The sequence below is a fragment of the Antedon mediterranea genome, chromosome 3, assembly GCF_964355755.1.
Source record: "Antedon mediterranea chromosome 3, ecAntMedi1.1, whole genome shotgun sequence".
In the NCBI taxonomy this organism is placed as follows: Eukaryota; Metazoa; Echinodermata; class Crinoidea; order Comatulida; family Antedonidae; genus Antedon; species Antedon mediterranea.
In genome coordinates, this window is record NC_092672.1 from 953,547 (window position 1) to 976,285 (window position 22,739).

General features: G+C 34.7%; 1 protein-coding gene across 2 annotated transcripts; it reads left to right on the forward strand.

Annotated features, from left to right (window-relative positions):
* Positions 1–2,471: 2,471 nt before the first annotated feature.
* LOC140044422 (nitric oxide synthase 1-like) lies at positions 2,472–22,266 on the forward strand. 2 transcript variants are annotated; one of them, XM_072088919.1, is made up of 23 exons: positions 2,472–2,811; positions 7,192–7,331; positions 7,706–7,868; positions 9,487–9,578; positions 10,974–11,112; positions 11,349–11,488; positions 11,894–12,068; positions 12,440–12,541; positions 12,863–13,057; positions 13,297–13,388; positions 13,562–13,706; positions 14,147–14,251; positions 14,680–14,750; positions 15,971–16,000; positions 16,827–17,001; positions 17,163–17,383; positions 17,669–17,865; positions 18,869–19,038; positions 19,145–19,355; positions 19,652–19,739; positions 19,994–20,273; positions 20,799–20,987; positions 21,406–22,266. In XM_072088919.1, the coding sequence occupies exons 1-23, from the start codon at positions 2,515–2,517 to the stop codon at positions 21,544–21,546; spliced, it is 3,558 nt and encodes a 1,185-aa protein (XP_071945020.1). In that variant the 5' UTR covers positions 2,472–2,514; the 3' UTR covers positions 21,547–22,266. The 2 variants fall into 2 exon arrangements, with proteins under 2 accessions (XP_071945020.1, XP_071945021.1); XM_072088920.1 differs by lacking the exon at positions 15,971–16,000.
* The last annotated feature ends 473 nt before the right edge of the window (positions 22,267–22,739 follow it).

Sequence of the window (22,739 nt, forward strand, 5' to 3'; positions counted from 1 at the left end):
ATTGTTGTGTTCTCTTATAATACCCAATGTTTTATTATAATTCCTTGTCAAATTGCCCAAGGAAGAGGACGCCATATTTCTTAGAGCTGGACTTCGTTTTATATAGCACTGTACTATAGGCCCTATAGTTTTCCACAAGAACATAGCCAATATTAAATCTCGGCCGATACTAACAGGATGGGTGTCCATCTTTCTAAAAGGTTAGAGTTTAAAAAATATGTAAAGTTATTAAACTGCGAAATTTTTACAAATACATAATGACACTATATGACATTATATAGTTTTTTCCTTATTATATTTTTTTTGTCGTCAATATTTTATATTTATTAGTTTTCTTGTCATGTCGACAACTGTTCAGGTGGTCAATGCTTAAAGTAATTTTTACTTATTTTGATCTCCTTTCACAAATTGTGTTTTTTTTTCTTATAGTTCATATTTCTGTTCCTTTTGTTCAATGTGTGGAAAATAAACAAAACAAACAAACAAACAAACACACAATAGTTAGAATATTACCAACATTAAATATTCCTTTATCAGCGTGTTCTGAATTAACATCTTTGTGTAGAATGTGCTAATGGGGCCTATATGTAAGTAGTACAGTAAGACCTCACCCCTCCCCTCTCCCCTGTTAAGACCCCCTATTAAACACCTCGTTGAACTAATGAGGGGAGGGTTTAGCTTTTAATACTACGGTCAATTCCTATCAAGCGCATACCTCCTATTAAGGCAGATGTTGGGTCCCAAACACACCCTCTCATTTTGTTCTACTTTATTCTATTTGTTTACACCAGTTGGACAACAAAAACCTCTTTTCATTATCTTCCCACACTTTTAACTTATACGGTAAATATTTACACTTCTATTTATACTTATACTTCTACTTAACATCGGGACGACGTGACAATAAGCGATTCCTGTTAGGCCTATTCTTTTAAATCGCTTTCATATTTGTATCTAAATTGAATTGAAACAACCTCTAACAACCCACAATAATAAGCCTTTATTTATACAGAAACGCTTTCACCCCATCAAATCCAAAGCAGTGGGGGGTATACCTAGCATTCGAAACAAGGACACGCTGCCAGTTTAAATTATATTGTATATTTTATGAGTTTGAAATTCTTAACAAATAACCCCAGCAAAGTTTATCATATCTCAATATCTTGGTAAACATATGATATTGACAATATGATTATTGCAAGGTACAGTAGTATGTTGTGGGCGGCCACCACCTGGATCTGGATGAATACTGACGAAGGACCACATGGGTATATGCGCCAGGGGGTGCGTCTCTCGGTGTGCAAACATCATACTGAATTTGTTTTATAATTTTTTTTTTAACAAATTCAGTTCACCTACACAGCTTCTAAAGACGTACACATTGACAAGTTAATTGGTTCCAACTCATGAGAATGATCACTGTGTCGTGATTGGTCACATTAAGCCGATTTTCCACTTGGCAAATTTGTTCGCGCGAATCGAAAGCGTCAACTTATACGCATGCGTATTCATGTTTCCATCTTCCATATCTCTGTCTGCACATGCGTATAAGCTGAAAAATCGGCTTTAAGGCCAACTCAGCATCGTACGACGAGGCCTGACGAAACGTCTTGACTCGTCGGTGCTGTTTGAGTTGAATCCAGACGAGACGAGTTGTCTTGAGATAGCCGTCGGGCGTAGTTTTAAGGTCGTCGGGAGAATTTTAAACATGTTTAATTTTCTCCCGACGAGGCAAATCGTCTTACGAAGCAATCTGGTGTCCTTGCGAGGCGTTCGAATGGGAATTTGCAGTTACGCTAAGCTCTGTCTACACTATCAAACTAGTTTAACAAAAAGGTGCCCAAATATGATAGTGATATGATCATCATGTCCACATACGGACACATCACATTTGTCACGTAAAGTTTGATAGTGTGGACAGAGCTTAACAACAGAGGAAATATTATTCTATCCAAAGTTAAAAGTGATAGCATAATCCAAGGTAGGCCTAGCCATCAATGAATTAATACTGGAACAACGTTTTATTCACAATTTACAATTTCAATTATTACAATTTACAATTGTACACACAACAGTACACCTAAAAGAAGTGAGTGCTTGTCAGTTTGGTGACTATTATTTAAATGCATCTACTACATGTAGGCCTATACATACAGATATTGATTTAAGTGGTTATCTTTATACCAGTACCTTTTGTTTTATTAATTCATTTTAAGTAATTTCATTTTCACTTATTATGTCAACAGATCAGACGAATACATAATGTACAGTCCAAAGATAAAAAAGAAAGACCTGATTACGTTCGATTCTGCTCAGCTGATTAAAGCAAAAAAGTATGGAAGTCCCAAAACAAACATCACCACTGCGCAAATGCAAAAGCCACCTACAGGATCCAAAGTTAACTCCAATTGTAGAATCAAAACCAACCAAAGATTAACAGTGACTAGTCAAGCGTATCGACATAGTCCAAGTCCAAGACCAGTACCGGCACCACAGTTGATTATTGGCCAGTCAATGAAACGACGTGAACATCCATCGAAAACTACTAAAAACATAATCATGATTGGAGAGTGTAACGTAAACCCAAGTAGTACTCCTAATGATATTAGGAATGACGAAGACAGTAAGAAATCACAAGGGCCAACGGTTGGGGAATGTCCTGTCATGTCCAGATCGTCAACACAGCAAGGGCCAACGGTTGGGGGATGTCCTGTCATGTCCAAATCGTCTTCACAGCATCAGAAGTTTGTAAAGATACAGAATTTTTCATCTGGAAAGCAATACATCGATACCTTACACCAAAAAAGAGAGGTTGGTTGTTTTCCTAATATTCAAATTTGACTCACTAACATGCTCATTACATATTTCTATATGGAAATGGAATACATAATATTCCATGTTGTGAATACTCTCAACTTTAAGGTTGGTTCCCACTGGACGCAACGCAAGGACGTACGCGCAACGCAAGCGAGTTGACCAATCACAAGCGACAGTTTGAATAATCCTTCGCCTTGCGTTGTGCCTACATCATTGCGTTGCGTCCTAGTCAAGGGAACCAAGCGTTAAAGGTATAAATATTGCAATACTGTTTTCTATCTTCATAATACTTGCATATGGTTGTTGACTTTGACTAAATGCGTGTAAAGTACGTTTATTGTTGACTTAGTTTATGCATAATAACTATAATTGTAGTTTGGTATTTGACTGCTTATCGCATTCCTAGTTACAATACAATTAATACATGAAGATCTGACCAAGACCCGTAGTGACTTTTTGCATCGTGTTTATACACACCAAAACGTTTCTAGATCCTGGTCATCGGGAGGACGAATTTATGCAACTTTTACCAACCGTGGGACTACAGTCACCGCGCTAATAAAATCGCTTGATCAACTTGGTTAATTTCTCAATATTACTCAGACTGACTACAAAAATAACTGTTTTCTTTTGTTGTTTTTTTGTTTTTTCCTTGTGAACAGTTATTGCCGCTAACCGCCATTTTATTATTTCATGCATCTTGAATAAATTAGTCGGTTCTTGTTGTTTACGTCCTTCTTGAACATTCAAACTGTATTAGCATATGTATGTCTTTTTTCAATTAAATTCCGTATTTTGCATATCTGTACCACCTTTTGATATTTGCATATCTTGTTTTCTTCCTTGAATATTTTAACTGTATTAGCATATTAGTGTATGTCTTTGTTCAATTGAATTCCGTATTTTGCATATCTGTACCACCTTTTGATATTTGCATATCTTGTTCTCTTCCTTGAATATTTAAACTGTATATGCATCTATGTATGTTCTTTGTTCAATTGAATTCTGTACTTGCATAATTTGTACCGATTTTTCTCTCCGCATATATTGATTTCACTTGATCAATTGTACACCTATTTGTTTTATATTTACTGCTGTCTAATATTGCATTTTGAATTTTGCCTCGTCTCTAAACATGTCCTGAATCGATCTCGGCTGCTCTTTCATTTGCTAGTTTTTTATTTTATCAATGTTTAATATTCCGTCTAATTGTTCTGTGTCGTCTCGTCCTAAGCATCCCTCCAGGGGCACGCATGATGATATTGTATTTAACCCCTTCTCGAACGCTGTAAATTTAAATTCTGAAAGAGATCCTGATAATCAATTTTACGCCAATAAAATTATTTCTAAATACTACCACTCTGATGATTTTATAAATGCCACTAAAAATATTGATAGAAACAACTGTCTATCAATGATACACTTTAACTCTAGAAGCTTACAACGTAACATTGATTCTATATGTACGTTTCTTAAATCCATTAATTTTACTTTTGATATCATTGCAAGTAGTGAAACATGGCTTGACACTGATAATCCAGTTGTTCAAATTCCAAATTACGCTTTTGTTTCTAAAACAGATAACTTAAGCGCGGCGGTGGTGTTGGTATATATGTCCACGAACATCTTTCATTTAAAGTTCGACATGATGTCAGCATGCCTGAATCTGTTTGTGATTCTATCTTTATCTAAATTGAACAATCCTCACAATCTAATATTATTATCGGTTGTATTTATAGAGCTGGTAGTTTTGATTTCAATTATTTTTCTGATTTGTTTGATGATATATTAATTAAATTAAATGGTGAAAAGAAATCTGTTTACTTACTTGGAGACTTTAATATCGATTCAATTCAATACCAGTATGATAATCGTGTTAATATGTTTATGAATTCTCTTTTTAGCAACTCATTTCTACCTCTTATTCACAGACCTACTAGAATGACTGATACAACGGCAACCCTCTTAGATCATATGTTTTCATATCGAAATTCGTTTTGATATGAAAATCTAAGTGGAGCTTTCTTCTGCGATGCTACCGATCATCTTCCTGTGTTTAATATCGTTTACACTCCAATTGATAAACAATATAATAATCATGAACTTCCACACTCTAGAAATTTCAGTCCCGAAAATATTAACAAATTTAAATTAAAACTCTATTTAACGTCATGGGATCATGTTATTTCCAATAATGATCCGAATTCAGCTTACAACTTATTTGAAACATCTTTAAATGACATTTATAATACCTGTTTTCCTTTTAAGTCCAATTTTAAAAAGAATGTAAGTATTCAGCCAAGTAGCATTCTTAAATCGATCAAGCACAAGCAAAAACTTTATTCCAGATTTTTAAAAAACCCAACGTCAAAGAATGAAACGATGTTTAAACAATATCGTAATTTGCTCATTACTATAATTCGCTCTTCAAAATCTTAAGCTCTTCACCAAACATCAACACAATATTAAAAAAACTTGGTCTACAATACTTCTCCCAGCAAAAGCAACAATGTAAAACGTATTAATTGTAATGGCACCTTAATTAATTTTGCGGTATGTTCTATGACGTGTGCTACCGTTGTGTGTAGCTTCAATAAATATTATCAATAAATATTATTATAATAGTTTATCCTACTATAATTTCTTATTATGAAATAATTATGGAATTCTGAGAAAGACACAGCAATGAATAAAATACATTTCCATTGATACGTTATGTGTATTAGTTCCGAAAAGAACTGTTGAGTTTCTCGACGTGTTGGTCAATATACAGTAGGCTACTTTGATCGTCCTCATACATTTCCGTTTTAATTTCCTATGTTTTTATATTATTTCTCTTCTACTATTTCGGTTGAAAATCGTTGATAATTAAATACAGTTATGATTTTGTCAACTGTGTTTAGCTTTCCTCAATGACATTTAACCCTTATTACTTTCTGTTGGTTGTATTGTACTTATACACGACTTCAACACTTTACATGTATTGTACTTATACACGACTTGAATACTTTACATGTATTGTACTTATACACGACTTTAAACTTTACATGTATTGTACTTATACACGACTTGAATACTTTACATGTATTGTACTTATACACGACTTTAACCTTTACATGTATTGTACTTATACACGACTTGAATACTTTACATGTATTGTACTTATACACGACTTGAATACTTTACATGTATTGTACTTATACACGACTTTAAACTTTACATGTATTGTACTTATACACGACTTTAAACTTCACATTTTATTTTACTTTGGCTGTATTGTACTTTATTATTTATCTAAAGACGACTTTAATACTTGACATTTCTTTCTATGACGTTGCTTCTATTCTGTATGGGTACAATAAAAATAAATTGGTTTGTTGATTATAAATATGGTTTGTATAAAGTATACAAATTACAATTGCACAAAACATTGTATTCCTTAGATCGTAAAACCTTTAAAAGAAGCCAATGCACTTATATTTTAAGAATTCTCTTAAAGCCGATCTATCAGACAGGAGATAATAACAATTCAATAAATTAACAATTTATTATGTAGAATTACTTATGATCAGACTGTGTCTCCATCTTATGATCAGACTGTGTCTCCATCTTATGATCAGACTGTGTCTCCATCTTATGATCAGACTGTGTCTCCATCTTATGATCAGACTGTGTCTCCATCTTATGATCAGACTGTGTCTCCATCTTATGATCAGACTGTGTCTCCATCTTATGATCAGACTGTGTCTCCATCTTATGATCAGACTGTGTCTCCATCTTATGATCAGACTGTGTCTCCATCTTATGATCAGACTGTGTCTCCATCTTATGATCAGACTGTGTCTCCATCTTATGATCAGACTGTGTCTCCATCTTATGATCAGACTGTGTCTCCATCTTATGATCAGACTGTGTCTCCATCTTATGATCAGACTGTGTCTCCATCTTATGATCAGACTGTGTCTTCATCTTATGATCAGACTGTGTCTTCATCTTATGATCAGACTGTGTCTTCATCTTATGATCAGACTGTGTCTCCATCTTATGATCAGACTGTGTCTCCATCTTATGATCAGACTGTGTCTCCATCTTATGATCAGACTGTGTCTCCATCTTATGATCAGACTGTGTCTCCATCTTATGATCAGACTGTGTCTCCATCTTATGATCAGACTGTGTCTCCATCTTATGATCAGACTGTGTCTCCATCTTATGATCAGACTGTGTCTCCATCTTATGATCAGACTGTGTCTCCATCTTATGATCAGACTGTGTCTCCATCTTAGGAAACCAAATTTCAGAAATGAAGAAACTGTGGTTTGGTATCATCCAACAATCTTTTAACCCGAATTGTTCTTTTATAATTCTATTCAGACAACTGTAACATGTTCGGAACAACGTTGCTTCGGCTCTATGATGTTTCCAGAAAAAGCTTCGACAGATTCAAGACCAAAAGAAATAGTGTTGAGCCACGCTGTTGACTTTATCAATGAGTATTACGACCATATTAAAAAGTACGTTTTTACCATTGTACCATGATCGCCACGCTTAAACTCAAATTGTGCTCCACTTTTTCGTTAAGTTCGTCTCTAAATAGATGTTATAAGCCCGTTTTGAAATTACAATTTACTTTTGCACCCCATACACCCTTTCTACAACACAACAAATACAATTGTTTAATTGTCTTTCATAATAATTTGTTCTAACTGTATTGAAATGGAGTGAGAATCTGTTTGGGCTTTAGCCTATTCTCACTCCTGGTTATTTTTCATTGGTGACCGAATACATATTATTATTATTATAACCAACTTTCACGTTCTTTGGGCATCCTACAAATTGGTACTTAAAATACTCATAAATAATTACGAACATTATTACAATTTTTAAGACGGTCAACCCCACTATATGAAGGTAGGATGAAGGAAGTACAGAAGAGCATTGAAGCAACAGGAACGTACAAACTCACAGAAAAAGAACTAACATTTGGAGCTAAGATGGCTTGGAGAAACTCCGCCCGATGCATTGGCAGAATACAGTGGTCTAGATTACAGGTATACGACGTAATTTAATTTCTTACTAACGTTTTCATTTAAAGTGAAATTTGGAAAAAAATGATGGTAATGATGATGTTATTACTTCCTGTTTTTTGGCTCTTTATTATTTATGTTTAAATTGTTATTTTGTTTACCTTGAGAGAGAAAGAAATAAATGTTATTATGAATGAATAAATGGTCGAATAATGTTGATTGTGATGTTGAGTATTGGTGTGACAATGTTGATAACATTTATAATGTTATAAATAATGCTCTTAACACATAAGTATTATGTAACTTGTTATCATAATGTTGTATTGATAAGGTAAGGAGAGTGTAAATATTGATATGTTATCAATATAGGGTATTGTGCTATATACACCACACCTAGAAACCTATAATATCAAAACAATTGATATTAATAGATGCCTTATATTATTATATAGAACATAATGCAAGTGTCTTACATTTTAAATAGCAAACAATATGGGTTTTACAATGGTCAAGAGATGCATAACAGCTTGGTTCTCACTAGCGACGCAACGTAACGCAATTTACGCAACGTAAAACGTGGTTACCACTAGCGACGCAACACAAGGACGTAACGCAACGCAAGTGAATTGACCAATCACAAGCTATGGCTTATTCGCTTGTGATTGCTAACTGTCTATAACTTCGCTTGTCATTGGTTAAAACGCTTGCGTTGCGTTTACGTCCTTGCGTTACGTTCTAGTGGGAACCAAGCTTAAGAAAGTTCCCTTCCAATCATTGTCCCCGCCTGAGTGAAATCAAACCTACTATGTTTGGAGCACTATTGTTTCGTCGGTTCCCACTTACGCAATACAGCACTTGCGTCAATACGTCGTATCGTTACGTTGCGTCGCTTGTGGGAACCAAGCTTAAATGGTAATGTCCAACCAAACCAAGTGAACACACACTTTGAACAACTTTGTTTACGGCTGTACTATGGTGACCATTCTCGAATATACCTTTGATCGACATAAAGTCAATTTGTTTGATAAGATATTCAAAATACAATGAAGTCTACAATCAAATCATCATTATTATCTCGTTAGTTTGGTTTAGTTTAAATATGGTTTGTTAGCTTCTGTGGGAGTATTTATCTATTTGTTTCGAGGGATAGTGCCCATCATGACTAATCAATGTTGTAGAGGTTTAATCCACTCCACGTCATTTTCATAAATAGGAAATAAACAGACATATACTCATTTAAGCTTCCTTTCCACGTAACGACGTAATGTCAGCGTAACGCAAGTGAGTTGACCAATCACAGGCGACATGTCGAATGATTCTCGGGTCGTGATTGGTAAAATCATTTGCAGCGCGCTTATGTCCTTGTGTTGCTTGGAAACCAAGTTTTTAAAAAAATGACATGCTTTGTCTTTCTTCGTCATGTATTCAGATTTTGTAAATAGTCTATTGAAAAAAACATTTAACATTATTAAAAAGTTAATTCACTACAGTGTATTTTTTAATACTGTTTAAAATTTAAAATGTCAAAGGTCAACGCAAATGGTCACACCAATGCGTAAAGTCCACACTAAATAATAATCAACATTCAGAACGCTGTTATGAATACGTGTACGTAATAACTATATTATATTTATTTTTGTAGGTGTTTGATGCCCGGAATGTAAGCACGGCTTCCGAGATGTTCCAAGCTATCTACTCACACATTGTGTATGCAACCAATAAAGGAAATATAAGGTGTGTTTGATACACGCAGGCCTGTTTATACTTATATTTACCTATCTACCTTGTTCAAGCAGGGAAGAGTTCAACTACATTTAACATAAATTGTAATTTAACTCTTCCCTGGTCCAAATACTTTCACTTGCACTGATGTGAAGGACTAGTGTTACTAACTGTTTAGGTTGTTTTACTTTATGGTTTTGATTTACCTTTTCGCTTTTTTTTTGTATCTCCATTAAGATCCAGCCACTGATACCCACAGCATTTTAATTTTTTTCTGTAATTTACCTTTGGATTTATATATGTTCAAGTACATATTTTTACCTGGCAACGTTATGTATGCAAAGTACCGAGTAAAATATTAATCAAAACATGAAACACATTGTTTCAAAAGTTCTCTTAAACATGACAACATGGTAATGTAGACAATGGCAAACAAATACACATTCATTAAAGCATGGTGGAACAGATTATGTTAGAAAATAAGTGTTATAAAATCCTGACGACGTAGCAATGTACGCGTAATGTACTGGTACTGCACGCCTTTCATTTGAACGTTCTCAGAACATGCAATGGATCTATCAAACTCATATTGGTTTCGTAATAATAGTTATAGATTATTCTAGTAATATCAACAAATTCAGCTAGACACTTATTGTGTGCAAGTTTATACAATTTGACTCAGCTGCTAACGCAAGGCACACATATTACCACGTATCCATAGTGAATAATCCCGGGCTAACCGTAATTTTAATGCGTCTAAATAACAATTATGAAACTCTACCAAATCATTATAAAAACACATACAAAGTGACAACATACTATTAACGTTAAAGAAACATACCTTTATATAGACGATTTTCCTGGATAGCCTAAAAAACTATTATTATTGTTTCCATTGAGGTGGTTATTTTATAATCTAAAATAAATAATCTAAAATAATCGAATATAGGCCTACTTTGCGTTTACACATAAATATAACAAAAATATAAATGTCAAAATAGGCCTAAGTGAATTAAAAAATGACTAGTTATTGTTTTAAAGTACTGAGTTGTGATTTAACCATTTTCTTAAATTACTCTTGCTTTTAATTTGTTTAACATTCTGTTATGCATGAACATTTTTAAATATTCATAAAAAAAATGAACACGGATTTAATTTGCTTGTTTATTATGCATATTGCACGTAGACTCAAGGAGTGTGAGATTACTCTGGTAGAACAACTATACTAGGTCCAAGGATTTATCCTTGGTGGCAAGTTTGTTCTAAAATACTTCACCGGCAAATATTCATTTACAATTAATTAAACTTATCCCATCAATGATTTAATATTCTACATCATTCTGCTGACGAGAGAGAGAGAGAAAAAGAGTAGATAAATATAACATTTTTACGGTTATTTCCCTCCAGATCCACGATGACCGTGTTCCCGCCAAGGGCCAATGGAAAGGACTTCCGCGTTTGGAACAACCAGTTAATCAGTTACGCGGGGTACGCGCAACCGGACGGTTCCATTATTGGCGACCCGGCAAATGTGGAATTCACAGAGGTAAATATTACTTGATTGTGATTTGAATAGACCGCTTTGAAAGCTGTTGTAATCTATGCATTGTATAATTTATCCGGTATTTATATTTAAACAAAAACCGAGATATCCTCTTCTAGAGAACGTGATATGTCAAATCGACCAATCAGCGCTTTAAGTTCGGTATAATAACAATTCCAACTGAACTGTATCACTTAAAATTCAAAATATTTCATTATGTTTTATGATGATCTCACCAGGTGTGTAGGAGTCTTGGTTGGAAAGGTGCTGGTGGCAACTTTGACGTCTTACCCCTTGTACTCTCCGCCAATGGAAAAGAACCAGAGATGTTTGACCTTCCACTGAGCGCAGTTCTACAGGTCGAATTTTCTCACCCTTCGTAAGTTATAAGCGGTATCAACACATATTATTAATAATAGTTTAATATGCCGTTGATGGTTGTGTCTCAGTCTGTAACGGTATTTTAATATGACAATTACAGGAAAGCAAATGTTTGGATGGAATATTAAAAACCACAAATTCATGTAAAAGGACCCTTAGGCCTAAGTGTTTCTATTATTATAGTAGGTCTATGGTGCTATAGATGACAATAAAGTAACATCAATTAATCATTGATGCGAATAGCTTGCGCGACGCATGGTGGGAAGGGTTTGGGAGCAAACGTCACGACGCGTACGTACGTGTCGTGACCCAAAGCCGTCCCATCATGCATTGTGCAATGACGTTCCTCGCGAAATCAATCTATTTGCAATAAACCTTATAGATCAAGTATTTTTAATTGTAGTTTTGATTGGTTCGCTGCTCTTGGATTAAAATGGTACGCGCTACCGGCTGTTTCCTGCTTGCTATTGGACATAGGCGGGATCGAGTTTACCGGAGCACCTTTCAATGGATGGTATATGGTAACAGAAATTGGTGGAAGGGATCTCTGCGATCCACAGCGGTATAATATGGCAAAGGTAAGAAAATTCCCTTCATGTTTTAATGCACACAAATAAATTTTCTGCATGGAAACGTTTGTATTCTTGCAATTTAAACTTTTGGTGCAGACGGATAAAGTGACGAATCTACAGAACTTCAAAATAAAATACATTTACTGTACTACCAAACATTTATCTAATTTTCAAAAATTTGCTAATGGACATGCAGGACGTGTTACAGATTATTATCTCCTGAAAAAATAATTTTGAGTAAAAATGTCGATATGAAAGTTATTTATTACCCGACTAAACTAATGTAAAAAAATAGTAAACCGGACGCCCATAGCTTAGAACATAATAACTTTTATGTTTTTAGGATTTATATTGTGATTTAATTTTTTTTTCTCCAGAAAATAGCACAAGGCATGGGCTTGGACACCAACAGTTACGCGTCACTTTGGAAAGATCGTGCTCTCGTTGAAGCGAACCTAGCAGTTCTGCACAGCTTTCAGGTAACTAAACATTCTGTGTAGGACATGTACATATATAGATACATTTATACCCGTCTTATGTTAGTCCAGTCGGCGTTTCGATTTTTTTCTGGAAAAGAAAGAGCTCAATTAGTATACGTATGAAACGCCATATATGCCAAAATGTTTATCTTTTTACTAATATTAAAGTAAAAACTTCGTCTAGAACACAGACTAAGATATAATATGTATGAAAGACAAGCGAAAAGAACACAATAGTATGTTGTGGTAAATAAATCATGCAGTTAAGGTTGAAATAAAGTGAAATCTCATTAATTTACTAGTTAACATTTCGTTCAATAGAAAGCTGGAGTCACAATTGCAGATCATCATTCTATGGCGGACTCTTTCCTAAAACACATGGACAACGAACAACGCTTACGCGGAGGCTGTCCTGCTGATTGGGTGTGGATTGTACCACCAATATCTGGAGGCATTACACCAGTGTTCCACCAGGAGATGCTTAACTATAAACTAAGACCTTCATTTGAGTACCAGGTAGAGAACGTTCTTTAAAAAGAGTGGACAAAGTTTGATTAATAATTCTATAACATGTATAAACTGTTTCATTGTTTGAAGGTTTTTATGGCGAAATCATGACTGTATTGATCGAAACGTCGAGAAACTCAACAGTTCCTATCTGAACAAAACATACGTGGAGTACCGTGGTATATCAACATTTTCTAACTACTTAACGTTTTATAACGATCTTATTTTCTAAATGTAATACTTAATAGGCTGATGCTTGGAAAATCAACTCTGTAAGAAAGAAGGCTGAAGAAAGTCCAAAACACAAGATGAAAGGAATCACCTTCAAGAAAATCGCCAAGTACGAACTTTAATTTCTTAAAAATAAAAGGTTGACCAATTACACTGCTCTCCACAGGAGAGCAGGTATAAGTCGAATTGGCAAAACTTTTGATGAGTTCAATAAGTGAATTTTCTAAATGACGAATGACATTTTTTTTAGAATTTATCAAATTGGATGTTTATTTTTTTCAGCGCGGTTTCTCTTTCTACTGCAATGATGAACAACGCCATGGCTAAGCGTATAAAAGCGACGATTCTCTATGCCACAGAAACCGGAAAGTCTGAATACTTTGCCGATAGACTTTATGAGGTTTACAAGTACGCTTTTAATCCAAGAGTAAGTATTTGGTAGATTCAATAATCGTGGAAATTGAGGGCCTATCCCAGCCCCTGTTTTTCATAGTTGACAAAACATTGTGATTGTAGAACTACACGACGCTCCACTCGGCTGTTATGCGCCAATCGATATGCGCGTTGCCGCGTGAAAACGAAAATTGACGTTCGATTGCATTTGCTGGCGCCAGACCGGAACCGTGCCGGAACGAACCGGTGTGAAAGACCCTTAATGCTCTTAATTAAAATGTTTAATTTCTGCTGACTGTTAAGCATGTACTGGAATTATTAACAATTTACTACACGTACCAATAAACATTTTAAGCCAGAACAGACGTGGCTATCTAGCTGGTCTCTCCGCCGGGAGACTATACAAAATACAATATTTAACTCTTTACCAGCATTTTATTAGCCTGGACGTGTCGATTATTATTTTATCTTTAGATAATGTGTATGGAGGAATATGATATTACTGATCTTGAAAATGAGAACCTGCTATTGATCGTCACAAGTACATTTGGCAATGGAAATCCTCCATCAAACGGCGAGGTAAGTGATGGCTTTCTGACGATTGGGTTTATCGCAAATATCTTGATTTCGCGATAGACGTCATTGCACAATGCTTGATGGGAAGAGTTAGGAGCAACAGCGCCATCGTATAATACAAACTGATAGTGGAGCTGTTGCTCCCAAACCCTTCCCATTATGCATCGCTCACGCAATTTTCGATAAACCTTATTGACATCTTGGCTACGTATTCGTAATAAATTTGTCAAATAAAAGAAGACGACACTACACTTACGCGCGCGCCTATGAGCTGTCGATGACGCGGTGAAGGAATAAAAAAAAAATGAAGAGAAGGTCGTGCAACAACACCCTCTCCCCATGGAGGTATAAACCTCCATGCTCTCCCTCTCTTTATCTAAACTCTTTTTGATTTTGAATAATCTAAAACTGGCGTTTGCATTATTTCTCAGAGCTTCTATGAGAATTTGCAAGAACTGATGCTTGATGAAGAAAGATCTTTAATGAACTTAAGCATGCCAAAGTAAGTTGTATAATTATTATTATGATATTTATTTTAGCAAATAGAAAAAGTGAAGGAAAGAAAGTAATGCTTTAAAAACACGTTTCAGATATTGAGAGTGGGGATGAAAAAATATTACTTATGTTACAATTGGAAATTTGGAACCATTACATAAATAAAGATATACATTTTAATAGAAAGAGGATAATCGTAAATAGGCAAAGCTATTCGACTTCCGACTCATTTACGTACCTATTCATTGGTTGGCTGAATGGGGGTTTGTGAATTATAGAAGGTCAGAGCCATATATATAAAGAGTTACGACATTGAAGATTAGAAGCCATGTTTGTGTCAAAGAATTCGCACGCTGAGGGCGCGCGCGTCTATTTTGTATAGCGTTTTCCTAGTGTAGTTCATGCATTATTTTTAAATTTTTTTTGTCTATGAAATAACGCTTATATTCCGTTTTTATTTTAGTAATTAATTTTATTAATGGTATTAATTTTGTAACATATATATATTGTATTTATAATAACAAATAATAAATGCTAGGACCGACATGCAAGTCAGGATACATCAAAGCATGAACCAATACAAATTCACCCCTCTTTTTATACAGTATGCTCTCCGTGTGTTTTTGATACACACTTTCCGAGACTCGTTCATCATTTCATTTGTAATAATTTGCATTTAATTATTTTAATATTGTTCATACCCTATTCAATATATTAACAATTATATCCACGACACTTTCTTATTTTATTTAGTCATCAAAGCATGCATTATGAATTGAAAATATTACATAATTGTTATTAATAGGACGTAGTTATGGGATGTTTCGTTCCAAAATCAATCAATCGAACTTTATAATGTACTAGCGCACGCGCGCGCAATATTCTTTGCCGCAAGTACTTCTGTACGCTGTGCACATCGATATTTCACCGTAGAATGTGCAATTACATTTTTTTAAATATAAGAAAAAGTTTAAAGTATTTTCTTGCTCCTATACTTTACATGCAACGGAGACAAGTTTGACACAAATTGATCTGCATCACGTGACTATAATCCAATGTCGTAACTCTTTGTATATATGGCTCTGTAGACGGTTGTAAAACAACGCCCTCTTTACAGATTCATATTTGCAAATTTCTGTCAAAAAGTACAGATCTTTGATACACTATAATATTTAAGTACATTAATGTTATAGTACGTAAGTAACGTTGAATCCAATTTTGGTACAGGGACTATAGAAAGAAGCATGGAAAAATCAGGTACTTTATATAAATAATTACTAACACTATAATAATGAAATGGTTTCTTTGTTGTCTTTGCTGTCTTTGCTGTCCTAATAAATAAATGTTTAACATAATACGTTCTGGATGGCGATTCAGCTTAAAAAAACATTTGACACACATGGCGTGCCATAGACCTGAGCTGAAATAATAAAAACATTCGTAAAGAAATCTAATCTCTTTATTCAGTCTTTGGTATACATGTGTTGCTTGGACAACACTGTATTGTTGTTGGTCATAATAACTGAAAGGTACTAAAATTAACGTTATAACATCATAATGTTTTGTATTCTAGTATTATTCACCACCTTAGAATAATGATACACACATAATACGAAGAAAAACAACTTTCATAGCTATAACTTCTAGCTATACTAATAACTGCACAAGGTCAAGGAAAAGAATTAACAACATTGATAGTGATGAAACATAACTATTTATTTATGCACATTTCTTCTTTTTGAATTACAATTTGTTGTATTGGTAATAATAATTAATGATGTATAAGCTTTAATGCCCATAATGTTTTAATGTTTATATTTTTAGTATATACATACAATGATTTCAACTTTTGCTGCTTTTTGTATTATATTTTTATAAATAAATAAATTTTTCCGCCTTCATGAAAAAAGCATGAATCTTTGGTTTGTCTTAAGCTTGGTTCCCATTAGGACGCAGCGCAGTGACGTAAGCGCAACGCAAGCGAGTTGACAAATGGCAAGCGACAGTTCGAATATTCCATATTTGCACAGACGTTCTTGTGTCATATTTTCTATAGTGTAACAGCAATATTGTTTTCTCTTAGGTTTGCAGTGTTTGGTTTAGGCTCCAAAGCGTACGTTAAATTCTGTGCATTTGCTAAGGATCTCGATCGTATTCTCATTCGTCTCGGTGGTGAACGCATTTTCAAAGTTGGTGAAGGAGATGAACTCGGAGGTCAAGACGTGTCATTCAATAATTGGACACGTGATGTATTTAAGGTAAAAATTCGATAATAAATCAAACGGTTTCTAAAAATAAGATGGATCGATCAAAATGAAAAACAGTGAAGTAAAGAATGTATCACTTCCATGAGAAGATGCTACTTCTTTTTTTACAATATTGCAGAACATATATTTTTACTGTTTATGTTGAATTTCAGAAATCGCAAGAAGAATTTTGTCTTGAAGATGACGAGAACTATAAGGAAGCCGTCAAGATGCTGACAACAGAGGGACAGCAGTGGGACAAATCAAATTGGAGATTTGTTGAGACAAATAAGAAAGGAATAGATGTCTCAGAAGGACTCGGTACTATTAATAAAAAGACAGTCAGCGCATGCAAGATTTTGTCAGTAGAAAACTTGCAATCTGAAAAATCTGGGTAAGTCTGGGTTCTAAAAAAAGCATAATGACTTTTAACAAACAGCGGATATGTTTTTCCCCCGGGAAATAAGAAAGAAGCGTATAGGTTTACTGACGGCTTATACAGGAAAGTAAATGAGAAATAAAGTTTAAAACACTTTCCAGTTTTCCATTTTAATGTTGAAAAACAAACCATCCTGCTCAAAACATAAAAATATGGAAACAATTCGTGGGAAGCGTTGGAATGACGGAAAACGTTTCAATAGAGGAGAGAATGTCTAAGTTTTAAAACTTCTGCTTTCAGTCGTTCTACTATTCTAGTGAAGATGTCAACAGGAGGCCTAGATGACATGGGTTACGAACCAGGAGATCATCTGGCAATATTCCCAGCCAATGAAGACAGTCTTGTCAATCGAATAATCACAAGAACTGATTTACAAGGCATTCAACCAGATGTTGTCACTAAGTTGGAGAAACAAGAAATGAAAACGACTCTTCTAGGTAAGCTAGACTCCTACTCTACTACTTAAGCTCCGTTCACACTATACAATGCAGTTACGTTCTAGAAGGCAATGTTATCAATCAATCAAAGGACAGTTGTCAAATTAGTATCGGTTCGTGTACAAACGGAACCAATACTTGGAACAATTATTGTTGACGACTCCACCAGGAACCATGAAACGTAAAATTCAATGAATTACCACATCACATTTTAAATATTTTTAATTACTGTGACAGTATTAGGCCTACTCATAACCTCAGAACAGAAACTGAATTCGAAATTCCCTTCACAAGACTAACTTGCAGTCAACAGTTTATACACATATATGGACCAAAATTGTGGAAAGAATTCACTTGTAATGGTGGTAATAAACCGGTTATCTTAAAGAAACAAAATAAATGTATAAAAAAACAGGTTAAAAAATACTTTTTATCACTATATGCTGATTAACAACACCTTTGTTTATTTAAGTTCTATATACTTGTTCTTATGTAAAGGGTCCTACAAAAAAACGAAGCTACAGCTTTTTTATGCAGGATCCCTTGTCTCAGTTGTACTGTAATTATGATGTACTGTAATTGATGACTAAATAAATGTGGAATAAATGTGAAAAATGTGAAATCAATCAAAAAAATCTCTATTTTTTATTCACGGAAAAGTACAGCATACGAGATAAAAAACTTGTTCACCACCAAATGTGACCACCAAATCAAGTCGAGATGGCCACACGCCGCTACATTATTCCACAGTGAAATAACGTAGCGGCGGCGTGTATATTCACTGTGAAATAACGTAGTGGCGTGTATATTCACTGTGGAATAACGTAGCGGCGTGTATATTCACTGTGAAATAACGTAGCGGCGTGTATATTCACTGTGAAATAACGTAGCGGCGCGGCGTGTATATTCACTGTGAAATAACGTAGCGGCGCGGCGTGTATATTCACTACTTATTATTGTCTAGAATGAATGGTGGGTTACACTAAGTTTGTTTTTCTTCCAGGGACTGTAAAAAATTGGAAAGTAGAAGACCGTCTGCCTCAGTGTTCTTTGAGAACAGCTTTATCACGATACTTGGACATTACGTCACCTCCTACTCCAGACTTTTTAGCTTTGCTTGCTAATTTCACCGACAATGAAGATGACAAGAAATATCTGAACACTCTAGCCGCTGTAAGTATACTATGATAAATGAACCTTTAGGCTAACTTGAAACGATAATATCGAGGAGTACTCTCTAGAGACAGTGCATAAAACAATTGTTTTTATTTATCTTTAGGGAACTTCATTGTACGAAGATTGGAAGTTCGAACATCACCCAAACTTAGCAGAAATATTAGAAGAATATTCAACTGTTGAAATTCCAGCTTCTCTTCTAATAGCAGAGTTACCGATGTTAAAGCCTAGATATTATTCCATTAGTTCAAGTCCCCGTATGTTTCCAGGAGAAATTCATCTTACAGTCGCCGTTGTTATTTATACAACTCGTGGTAAGTACTTTAATTGGCGACGCTGGAGACACCCTTTTCCAAATCAGGTACAAACGGCAAGTCCATTTGCAATCAAGTCCTATTCAACTTTGGTGTATAGGTGTGGAGGATGGCAGGAGGAAAAGAGAACTTATATCATTTGTTAATATTCACACTCATCTTGTGAACATCGTTTGGTTGCATGACGCCTTGATCCTATTATGTATACGAAAATAAGCGATTGATTTAATATTACTTTTTTTGAGTGGTAACTATAACAAAAAAATAAATCCTAAACATTTGCATTTGTTTTTCAGAGGGCCAAGGCGTGGAACACAATGGAGTTTGCTCAACATGGCTTAGCACAAGAAAACAAGGAGATGAAGTGGCAGCTTATACTAAATCGTAAGTATCTAAACAAAATAAGAATAAGCCTACTTTACCAGAAAAATGACATTCGGTGATATTATGTTACTTATGATAATATATTGTTTTATTTTGAAACATTGAGTAAGAGATTGTAACAATGGAAACTCTTTAATACTTTTGGAAACATCTGGTGTTTTGCAAACCTGTACTGCACTCTTATTCTCTCAACAAAATGAAAATCACTGTAAAAAAAACAATTAATGGTGATTAAAATGATATTTTGAATACAGAGCGAGTACGTTCCACATCCCAAGCAACCCATCAACACCAGTGGTTATGATCGGTCCTGGCACAGGTATTGCGCCTTTCCGTGGCTTTTGGCAAGACAGAGTACACTACTTAACTGACAAGCAAAACAACGGCAAATTGTCAGCAGATTGGAAGCTGTATTTTGGGTGTCGACGTTCTGATATGGATCACATTTATAAAGATGAGATGCAAGATGCCCTTAACGGCGAAGCTCTTACTGACTTATTTACCGCGTATTCACGAGAACCTGGTCAGCAAAAGGTGAGTTTATTATTACTTAGCTTTTACGAATATTCTAGAAAACGGAATGTTTTCGAAAGTTGTTTCGTTACGATGCATGCACTATTATTTGATTTATAATAATAATCAAATTGATTTGAATTGTCCGTGTTTTATTGTTTAAAAAATGCGCAAATGGGAAGTTAGTAATTAAATACAAACACTAGCAGAAAGAGAAGAACAAGTTTTAAACTTGTGACGTCCGAAAAGGAAAAAATTCAATCGTACACTATAAACTAGTTTGTTCCGTTTCAATATCAACGTATACCGTGCACGTTGACATGCGCAGTGTTTGTTCCGTTTCAATATCAACGTATACCGTGCACGTTGACATGCGCAGTGTTTGTTCCGTTTCAATATCAACGTATACCGTGCACGTTGACATGCGCAGTGTTTGTTCCGTTTCAATATCAACGTATACCGTGCACGTTGACATGCGCAGTGGGTGTACTGTATATTATTCTATGCGCATAAACTCAGTTTAATGTTTTTGTAATCTTCTCATAGACGTATGTCCAAGATATGCTAATACAAAGCAGTTCTCAATTCTACAATTACATTATGAACAACGAGGGGCATATTTTCGTTTGTGGTGATGTATCGATGGCCTCTGGTGTTTACAAAGCATTCTTACAAATCTTGGAAGAAAATGGATTGACGAAAGAGGAGGCTAAGACAAATATGTCCAATATGTTGGTAAGTGACATTTATTCATTCAATCAATTTTTAGATTTTTTTTATAATTACAATAATAACAATCATGATCATGATTACAACTTTTATTTTTTTGTACTATTTACGTTTGGTTCCCATTTTGACGCAATACAACGACGTACGCGCAACGCATGTGAGTTTGCCAATCACAAGCGACAGTTCGGATGACTCATCGAGATTGGTCAAATCATTAAATGCTTGGTTCCCACTAGAGAAGCAACACAGCGCAACGTAACGGAGTTGACCAATTACAAGCGATCTAATTCCTTATCATTGGTCAAGGGAGTCGCTTGCGTTGTGTCTATCTAGGGCCTTGCATTGCGTCTATCTAGGGCCTTGCATTGCGTAACCTCAGTTACATAGCGCCTAATTATTATTTCTTTTTAATTATTCATTTCAGCGAGAACATCGGTATCATGAAGACATCTTTGGCGTTACACTTCGAACTGATGAGGTGACGCGTCAACTACGAGAGAATGAAACGAGTGACACGAGTCAACAACTGGCGTTTAAAACGAGGATAAACCCAGCAAAGAAATAGTAGCTAAATCATGGTTTTTACTTCTTTATGCCTAAATTATTAATCCCTAGCGTTTATTTGTAACGTGTAGGTAAAACCATCACCGTGTTACTATACTCTGTAGGCCTAAGGGCACTGGCCTATATTTAAGTAAAATAGTCGAAGCTTGGACACAAATCCATGTTTTTTTTCTAACGTAGCGCCACCAGAGCCTTTTTATTTTTTAACGAGTGCAAGTATGACACGCTATGTGTGCCAAAAGTTTTTAGAACCTACATTGTATTATTTAAAAATATTTCAGTTTATTATGCACATCATGAACTAATAAAATGTACATTATGTAATCTTATGTAATGTACATTATGTAATCTTTCCTTGTCATTTATTCATAAGTTATTGTTTTGATGTAAACATTTGTTAACTGTTCAAAAATGTTCCAAAATATTAAGACATTCCATAAAGTTTACAAAATCGTGATATAAAGTTGCCATGGACAACAGACTGCTTCACACTTGGACGCAATGCAAAGTAATTTAACCAATCAGAGTTGAGATGATCCATAGGAATATGGCTTTGGAAATATAATTAAATCAAAATAAAAACAAGTTATTGTGAATAATGTTTAGCTTGGCGTTTCAAATTAACCAAGGCTTTTTTGTGAAAATGTTTTATACAGTGTATTTGTAATTTGTATTATGTAATTGACTTTTGACTTAGGTCATGCGGAATTTGTATAAATTATTTGCCAAATTAAATTTTAAACTTTAATGCATGTTTTACCTGTATTTTGTAATTAAATAAATGATTTTTACTACAGTCAATAACAAGCCATTCATACAGCAACAAGTTAATAATCAACATGAATAAATTTATTTATCATAAAAACACATTATATAACCATACATTTCAGTATCAATTAACATAACAAATAAATCCCATACCAACAAATACTAGCAAGTCCTCAAACATTAGGCCTATCAGCTACGTCAATACATACATTATCAACAATAATTTCTCTTGCTTTTAATTAAAATGCATTTAGTATTCTAAAAGTACGTTCACACTTAGCCTGTGTTCTGTCCAGTGAAAACTATTTTACGTTTTCAGATCACACATGATTTGTACAAAAATACGGAATGAGTTCAGTGTGTGAACAGTCTAGTATTCTTAAATACTACACCCATTTTTCATGATATCTGGACACCGGTTAGTGT